This window comes from Episyrphus balteatus, chromosome 3 (assembly GCF_945859705.1).
Source record: "Episyrphus balteatus chromosome 3, idEpiBalt1.1, whole genome shotgun sequence".
Lineage (NCBI taxonomy): Eukaryota > Metazoa > Arthropoda > Insecta > Diptera > Syrphidae > Episyrphus > Episyrphus balteatus.
In genome coordinates, this window is record NC_079136.1 from 31,634,639 (window position 1) to 31,644,519 (window position 9,881).

Here is a 9,881-nt window from a genome sequence, read left to right on the forward strand (position 1 = left end):
GTTATTGCCTATCAAACCATCGAATTGATCGTGGAATTTGTATTCCAGAAGTTCTGCGGTTTTGTCTAGTTTGAATTCTTCGAATAAAGGGATTTTAACTTTAGTATTAATTGATATAGGTGTACTAGTCGTCATTACCTTAATCGGTCTGTCGAGAAGTACTTTCCATTTAGGATGACATATACCTGGATTTAATATGCTGGTGTCAGCACCGGTATCAATTAATATCCTTAATGTGAATTTTTTGTTTTTTGTTCTACAAACTATATAGGGAAGTCGGTTAGGCTTTCCTTGATAAAATCCTGCGCTTCTAAGGTGTTTATTTGTCTGCTCATTGCTGACGTAGTGTCCATGGGTTCTACTGTGTCGTTAGAGTTATTTTGTCCCGAAAATGGTCTATTACCGAACCTTTGGTATTGTCCGCTTGTGGATGGAAAGTTATCGTAATTTGAATTGTAATTTCTTACTTGCCCACTCGAAGAATATCTAGGGTTTTGAAACTGTCTACTTGGAGTAAAATTTTGATTTCGGAACTGTCCGCTGTTAGATGAATTATTGTTAAAATTAAAATTGCTTTGATGTTCATCTCTTCTAAATGGATTTCTTATAGTATTTTCGTTATTTCTGTGTGGTTTTCTATTGTTTGCAAAAAAGTTTGTTTGTTCTGTTTTCATGTAAGCATACCCTGATTCATATAGGATTTCCATTGCTTCTTCTAAAGTTTTTGGTTGCCTACATGCAAGGATTCCCTTCATTGGTTCTGGTATTTTACTCTTGAAAACGCGTAAGGCCATTTCACAATTCTTTTTTATTTCGAGTGTTGCTGTTAGAGTTTTGTCTATTCTTGTCTTGTTGTTAAGTCGTCTTAGAGCTTTTTTTATATTGTCATAAAAATATTGACAATTGTCTGAAAACTGTAGCCCCCTCAAGTCATCGTAAAGTTGCTCGACTGTTTTTCTGTCCCCAAAATATTGATAAAAAACTTTTTTAATATCGTCCCAGTTTGAAACCGTATTATTAATCTCTAGAGCCTCTCGAGCTCTTCCTACTAATTTATTTTTTATTATGTCTAGGAATATTTGCTGACTATTAGTGTCATATTTAGATAAAGTAGGTTGAATCCTATCTAATAAATCTATAAAATTCTGAAGGTTTTCAATATTACCATTATATGTGGGAAGGGAGTTTAAATATTTAATTGGGTCTATACTTAATTCTAGGTTGCTTACAACTGGTGGTGTCATGATGACTGGATCTATTTTTATTCTTTCCAACAAATTAGTCAGTTCATCAACTATGTCCATGCAAAGCTTCAGCTCCTGTTTAGTTGCACTTGGTCCTGGATATGTTGTATTTTGATTGTATTTATTCTCACTTTTATCCAATTGTTTATAGTTTAAATTGATAGTACTTCTTCGCACTTTTATTCAATTATTTATAGTTTTAATTGGTAGTACTTTTTCGCACTTTTTTTTTTCATTCAATTATTATTACTTATTCGCAAATTGTTTTAATTGGTAGTACTTTTTCGCACTTTTTTCAGTTATTATTACTTATTCGCACAAAGTTTTTAATTGGTAGTACTTTTTCGCACTTTTTTTTTCAGATGTACTTATACGCAAATTGTTTTAATTGGTAGTACTTTTTCGCACTTTTTTCAATTATTATTACTTATTCGCACATAGTTTTTAATTGGTAGTACTTTTTCGCACTTTTTTTTTTCAGATGTACTTATACGTACGCCGACTGCGCCATTTAAGGTGTATCGTTGAACGACCGTTAAAAAAAAAAACATTAAATTGTTTTTTTTCTTTTATATATTTTTTTAATTGAATATTTATTAAATTTAATTTTTGTTACATTTCATTTGATTTTAAAATTAAAATTCTGAAGCGAGGCCGCTGTCCATAGCAAAAGGCTGCACCTCGATTTCAGAAAGGTAGAATTAAGACTGAACATTATGATTTATAATTTAAACATGAAAAGTAGTGCAATTGTTGAACCTTCCCACGATCGAGACAAAGGGTTTCGTATTTCGGCACGTTTAGCCAACGGGAGGGGAAAGGGGGTGTATCCGTTGTGGATTAGTTTTGCTGTGTTAGCAAAATGGCGTGGGAACCCGTTAGAATTTTATAATTGTGCCGTTAGGCGAAGGGAGGTTTCCGGGGAAACGGGATTACGGTTTCAGGTGGAGTCTCAGACGTAACTATGTATGAGAACTTCAGGGAGTATAAAAAGTGCCTTCATGAAGTAAAAAGTCCTCATTGAAAAGTCTTCATAATGTATGAGAACTTCAGGGAGTATAAAAAGTGCCTTCATGAAGCAAATAGTCCACATTGAAAAGTCTTCATAATGTATGAGAACTTCAGGGAGTATAAAAAGTGCCTTCATGAAGCAAATAGTCCACATTGAAAAGTCTTCATAATGTATGAGAACTTCAGGGAGTATAAAAAGTGCCTTCATGAAGTAAAAAGTCCTCATTGAAAAGTCTTCATAATGTATGAGAACTTCAGGGAGTATAAAAAGTGCCTTCATGAAGCAAATAGTCCACATTGAAAAGTCTTCATAATGTATGAGAACTTCAGGGAGTGTTAAAAGTGCAAAAAGTCCACATTGAAAAGTCTTCATAATGTATGAGAACATCGGAGAGTGAAAAGTGTGCCTTCATGAAGAAAAAAGTCCTCATTGAAAAGTCTTCATAATGTATGAGAACTTCAGGGAGTGTAAAAATTGCCTTCATGAAGCAAAAAGTCCATATTGAAAAGTCTTCATAATGTATGAGAACTTCAGGGAGTATAAAAAGTGCCTTCATGAAGTAAAAAGTCCTCATTGAAAAGTCTTCATAATGTATGAGAACTTCAGGGAGTATAAAAAGTGCCTTCATGAAGTAAAAAGTCCTCATTGAAAAGTCTTCATAATGTATGAGAACTTCAGGGAGTATAAAAAGTGCCTTCATGAAGTAAAAAGTCCTCATTGAAAAGTCTTCATATTATATCAGAACTTGAGGGATTATAAAAAGTGCCTTCATGAAGCAAATAGTCCACAGTGAAAAGTCTTCATAATGTATGAGAACTTCAGGGAGTTTAAAAAGTGCCTTCGTGAAGTAAAAAGTCCTCATTGAAAAGTCTTCATAATGTATGAGAACTTCAGGGAGTGAAAAGTGTGACTTCATGGGGTAAAAGGTCCTCATATAAAAGTCTTCATAATGCTTTCTGTAGTCGAAAATCTGCCTGTATGTCTGTGTTTCTAATTATCTCTAAAATATATAAATAAACATGAGTATAAATATTTTTTTAGAAATTCATTGATTTTTTTTTTTATTGAAAGCTAGTAAAATTATTTTGTTTTTTCCGTACACTATAGCGTATGCGTATCATTTACTTGTAATTTTTTGAAAGTAACTTGATTTAATTATTTTAAATGTCGGACAACATTCTTAATCATAACATTACTTATTAAATAAATATTTTGATAAAAAAAATTAACTTATAAAATAAAACTTTAATACAAAATGACCAAAAATATCTAACCCAAAAAAAAAAAACACTTACGAAAATGGGCTATAATTTTCTCGGTGAAATTCACCTCTTTCAAGCATCCTTGATTTTACTGACTTCTTAACCGCATCACCTTTTTAGTTTTAACAATTCACAAAATTACATGTTTTTATCCAAGTTTTCTGTTTTGTTTTGTTTTTTTTTTATTCTGTTTTTTTTTTTTTTTTTTTTTTTTGTGAACAAACGTGTGAGTTAATGTGGAAGGTAAAACTTCGTCGTTCTTGTGCAGACCATTTTGAGCAATTTCCAACGCATTAGTGGAATATTAAATTTCAAGAATACTTTTTCGTTTCAAAGAAATTCAAGTCGAGAATATGTTTTTTTTTTTGTTGGAATGACTGTCGTCGAAAAATTAGTGGTTTTTTTGTTTTCTAGATTTTTTTTTTAAACTGTTTCTTTTAGAACGTTGCATTTGTACAATAATTGCTTACAATTAAAGTACAATATGATTTTTTTTTTTTGCATTTTTAACATGTACTTAGGGGAAGGTATTGGTTCTTTAAAAAAAATAAGTTTAAGATGAAAAACTTCGGCAAAAAAGGATTTTCAAGTTAAAGGTTTGAATTCACATTGACACACAATGTTACTTGTGCGTGAATAGAAAGCGTATTAATTTCCATCGAAATGGTGATTTCTCAATCATTACGATCTAGTCTAGAAATTAATCAAATTAAATAGTCTTGAAGAACCTTTCCTAAAAACAGCTATGAAGATGTTTTGGGAAACCGACGAAGTTAGGAATACCAGAGTTATGCGTGACAGAGTTATGCGCGTCAAAGACCGAAGTTATGAAAAATCAAAGTTATGAAAGACCGAAGTTATGAAAAACCGAAGCTATGTTCATAGGCCTGGTTTTTCATAACTTCGGTTTTCATAACTTTGGTTTTTCCTAACTTCGGTTTATCATAACTTCGGTCTTTCATAACTTTGATTTTTCATAATTTCGGTTTTTCATAACTTTGGTTTTTCATAACTTTGACGCGCATAACTCTGTCGCACTAAACTCTGGTATTCATAGCTCCGATGCTATTTCAGATATTTTTATCCTGATTGCACAGCTAACCAATACCAACGTTGGATACATTTTGCATCTTCTTGCGGCATAGTTATGCCAATATAAAGCATAAACGTACGACAGAGTTGTGGATTTATATTGTTTTAATTTTTTTTTTTTTTTTTGGAAAAAAACACCCAATACGGAAACAAAACCACACACCCACGTACTGATAATTAAATGTACATAAAGTTTCTATTAACGACTTCGGCAGTGTCGATACTGATTAAATTCTGGTAAAAGTCAGCCATATACAAACAAAAAGTGGTCCAACTCTCAAACAAAAAAAAAATAAAACAAAAAAAAAAAAACATTAACTTTCTTTTTTAAACTTTTCTATTTTGGGAATTCTTCAAGTACAAGGATTAGAACGATGGAAAACAACAAAAAACACTATACACCGGCAAAAAAAAAAAACTGTAGTAGCGGCAGCAAGAGCAATTTTATAAACCCAGAAGAAACCGAGCTAGAGGGTAAAAATATCGATTCGATTCTTTGCTTTAGCCATGATAACGTAATTAAAATTGAACCCTTAAGCCGATTAAAATTTATACAGAAAATAATAGGATTAAATGTGCGGATGGGAATATTTTGTTGAGAATTTCACACATTTATAGAAACTTAAAACTTCAAATAGAGAACGATTTTTGAGGTAAAGTATGCGCTTTCCATTATATGAAAAGAGGCCCATTATATCCATTTGCAAGGATGTAGATAGAGAAAGCTTTGTATTGTTTTGTATATTTACGTATATATACACCATTTTTGTATTAAGCTATAAATTGTTAAGTAAATTTGATTAGTTAATTAAAGTGTGTTTATTAGTGCTTGTTGTGAAAGTTAAGTACAAGTATTTCAATTTTATGACATTATAATTACATAGACAATATTATTGAATTACAATTTAATTGGGTTAATAGCTTTGGTTTTGAAACTTTAAGAAAATTAATGATTTTTCAATCTTCTAATAAACAGTCAGTTAACTGCTCGACGAATAAAGTTATTAGGCTCATAAACAATCAGATAACAAAATTGAATTTTTCAATCAAGAAAAATCTATTCTACAGAATAACAACAAAAAAATGTCAAAATCAAAAATATTCAAAATTAAACGTCATTTTTATTCATAATTGTTTTTGGTTTTCTTGTGTTCCTCTGTATTTTGTATTGTTATTTTCTTCAAAACAGCTTTGAAAAATGACACAATATTTTTGTTGGGATTAATCGGATTAATCCTTAGAAAATTTTTTATTCGTCTCTGAAAGAAGCAGATAGTTTTATTCCTCTATTAAATGTTTTATTAAAGGACTAAGCTATATCGGACTGTTGACAAAATTGTTTTTTTTTTTCCCTGGGGAATAAGTACTAACTGACTGTTTAACTGACTATTGAAAAATTGGATATTTAAAAATTGAATATTTGGAAACTTCTATAGAATGAGCGTCATAAATAGTCATTGATTCAGTCTCATCGACTTTGTAGAAGAAAAAGGGTAGAATGGTAATTTTCTTTGGGTCAAATTGATCAAATTGCATCAAACTTAAGAAACTTGCATAGATACTATGCAAGCTTATTTATTAAGAAATTCTATAAAAAGTGTTGCACGCAAAAACGCATTTTATCCATTTGTTAGGTACGTTAGAGGAAAAAAAAATCATTTGTGCAATTCCTACGTGGTTGAAGTGAAACGTTAAAAATCATTTAAAAAAAATCGAAAAAATATAAATTTTTCTTATTCCATCACTTTTTTTATATGACAACCTACAATAAATTTTATACCATCTGAAAGCTTATTGTTTCAGCTCAAAATATTCATATCGCACATGTCTATACAACATCTACAAAAAGAGCTAGAATTTTTTTAACCCAATTAGATTTCATAAAAAAAGCATAACAATCAATCTCTTTTCTCTTCTTACGCCATTAAATCCATTTTTTAAAAGACAACCTATAAGCTAAAATAAATTTTATATCATTATTATTTCACCTTTTATATGACGCTTCAATCATATTTCTACCATGCCTACAAAAAAAGTAAGAATTTTTTAAAGCCAACTATGTCGAAATTTCAAACTGAGATTACGGAACTTCCTCTACTGCGGGCTGGTCATCGGCAACAAATCTTCACAGGTGTTTTGAGGTATTTTTCAAGTTTTTCAATTAAAGATTATATAACTTGTAGAGCACGTACCGTTATGTGTGATATATCAAATGAAAGGTAATATTGTCAGTATGCGTATTAAAGTTAAACAAATTTGTTATGTGCTCTAGATCAAAAGATATAACGTTTTTAAAAAAAGAACATCTTTTCACCGTTATCTCAAAATTCTGAATATGAAATTTATTGAAATTTTGCACACTCATAATTTATTACCTATCTACTGTATAAATTTTATTCATCTATCTATTAAAAAATTGATTGTGTCGCTTTTTCGTTTCATCTTGTTTTAAATCACTACAATACTAAAGAAGTTTTCACTTCAAAAACTTTTAGACAAGGCATATTTTACTTAATTAGGTACATCAATAAATTAATAAATCATTCTTGGAAGCGCAACGTCCGCGTTCTAAGGAAATTTGCTCATTCTCCTTTATTTATCAATTTTTTTGGAGATTGTACAGAAAGATTTTTGGAAATTAATTTTTTAGAAGAAAAATAATAGCTGGTTATATTTTTCTCAGAAATGGCTCCAACGATTTTATTTAAAAAAGCGGTATCTAGTTGAATACTCATATCCCTATCTTTGAAATTGAAAAATAAATCTTCGAAAACGAAAGATTTATATTTTTTAATTTTGTTTTAGGCGTTGATTAATATTTATTCTATATTTTGTATTAGAAACTGTTTTGTAGATTTTGAATTTTTTTTTCTAAAAATGCATCTTTATAAGAGAATTCAAATTACATATTTTTACTTGCAATATAGGGCAAATATTCTTTTCGTGTAGAAAAAAAATCGAGGTTTTAATCAAAACCAACATTGCAATGATGGAGAAGATAAAAAAAAGTGGTTACATGGTCAGTTACATTATAATATTCAAATTCTGCCACCGGCCACACCTACAAACCTGGAACTGAAAATGATATACCTCCGCAAGAAATACTGATTTACAAAAAAAGCAGAAATATCGAAATCCTTCAATTTTTCAATTTTTATTAATTAAAGAAAATTTGAAATATCAACGCCCATTACATATAAAAATTAAATATGTAAAGAAAACCCTAATAAAATACATTAAACTAAATTTTTAAGTGTTTTGTAATTTTATATAATATTTTTGTATTTAGAAAAATGTTATTGTTAATAAACCTATCGATAAACTGCCTTGTAAAGCTTCAGATTTGTTTCTCCTAGAAACAAAAGTACCTTTATACTTTTCTTAAAGTTTTTGATGTGCTGAGTTAGAATCCCAAGTCAAAAAAAATTCTATCACCTCAGGATTTTGAGATATTCGCATTAAAGTATCACAAAATCAAGTTTTTTTTTAGAAAATCTCAAGAAACTACTATATCTCAAAAACCAGAGCTGACCGAAATTTTTTGAGTTCGGATTCAAAATCAGCACACTAAAGTCCATTAGAAAAGTATACTTTTTTTCTCGGGAGATAGATTTATTAGTTTTTAGAGATCAGTTTCTCTATGGTAAGTTATGCCAAACGTACTAAACTTACTTAAATTAAGATATATCAGTGAAGAAAAGAGATATTGAGAAGATTGAAACTGAATTTGAAAGAAAAAAATAAGTTCTTTCATAAACCGTTACAATTTGAATTGAAAAAGATTACATTATACCAAAATATTTCTAAAAAAACGTGACGTGCTAGGTCAATTCTGACTTCGGATTCGGAATCAGCATACAAAAATCCTTTAGAAAAGTATAGTTTTATTTAAAGGAGGATTTCCTTGCAGACCAGTGTTATTATTAAAATTATATTTGCAGTAGATGCCTGTTCACTTTATAGAACTTTTTAAATACTTCTTGCAGCACTCGTTGTTGTACATAAGTCTCTTACGAACTTTTTACAATGAACGACAAAACATATTAATACGCATAATTGCTGACATTTTTCTGCATTTTTCTTGCCCGAATACAAAGGTGTTACTAATATCATCAACTTATATCTAATGCAACAGCCGTACACAAGCTTTCACATCAAAGATCCTATGTTGGATACACACTTTATATAGGTAAAGTATCTACTGCACGAAAATCCTAGAAGTTTAATACGACAATAAAATCGTTATAGTTGTTGTCAAAATTTCAAAAGTCTTAGGCTAGGCGCACACATGCGATTTTGATCGCGCGATTATTCAGTCGCAAATTAGATGACAAGAATTTCAATGACTGTAGACAGAATTTTCAAATTTTTAATCGCGAAAAGCATGTGTGGTCACAGGCATTCAAATCCATGTGATCCATTTTTGCGACTGAATAATCGCGCGACTAAAATCGCATGTGTGCGCCTAGCCTTAAAGCTAACAAACGTTTACTTATAGATTCACCACTCATTTTTATAGTTTTAAACCTTTTTTATTGAGTAAAAATATTTTTTTTATAAAATTTCATTGAATGCAAAAAAAAAGTATCACTTATTTAGTCTTTAATTTTTAGGCACGGAAAAACTATTTTTAACTGAAAACGAGATAGTTCTAATGATTCACACGAATTCACTTGTCTTCTTTTCATCCATAGTAAGGATAATAACCCGAATAAGGATAGTAGCCATATCCGTATGAAGGATACAAACGATATCCATACAATCCATATCCACCATAACCACCATAATATCCTCCATATCCGCCATAATAGCCTCCATAGGGATAAAAGAACTGACGAGCTTTTCGATTGGATTCATTTTCGTGAACGGTATCTGTGTTAACGGCCAACAAGTCCACGGCGGCATTTGAACTTAATCCCATTTTATCTTTATCTTCTGCGGGTGCGGTTTCGGCAGCGGGTGCAGCCCCAACTGATGCACAGAGTACTAGTACAAAAACTGCCCACAACACAACAACATTTCCATTGAAACGCATTTTGTATTTACTTTTATGGCCAGAGTTTTTTTGTGTTTTTGTATAAATTTTATTTCTTTAGAGATATAAATGTTTTTATTGCCTCTAAGTGGCTACTTAACAACTTCTGAACGAACTTTCAAGTTGAATATTTTAAGCTACGCAAATTATCAAGTATTTATATGAAAATCTTCTCAACCATTAAGTTTTGTGGAATCTGAGAGAGTTGTAGGGTTCTTAATCAGAGATTGTTTGTT

The 9,881-nt window shown here is 30.5% G+C and overlaps 1 protein-coding gene across 1 annotated transcript; it reads right to left on the minus strand.

Annotated features, from left to right (window-relative positions):
• Positions 1-9,294: 9,294 nt before the first annotated feature.
• On the minus strand, positions 9,295-9,645 carry LOC129914904 (uncharacterized). The gene has a single exon (XM_055994353.1). The coding sequence runs from the start codon at positions 9,643-9,645 to the stop codon at positions 9,295-9,297; it is 351 nt and encodes a 116-aa protein (XP_055850328.1).
• Between the last annotated feature and the right edge of the window lie 236 nt (positions 9,646-9,881).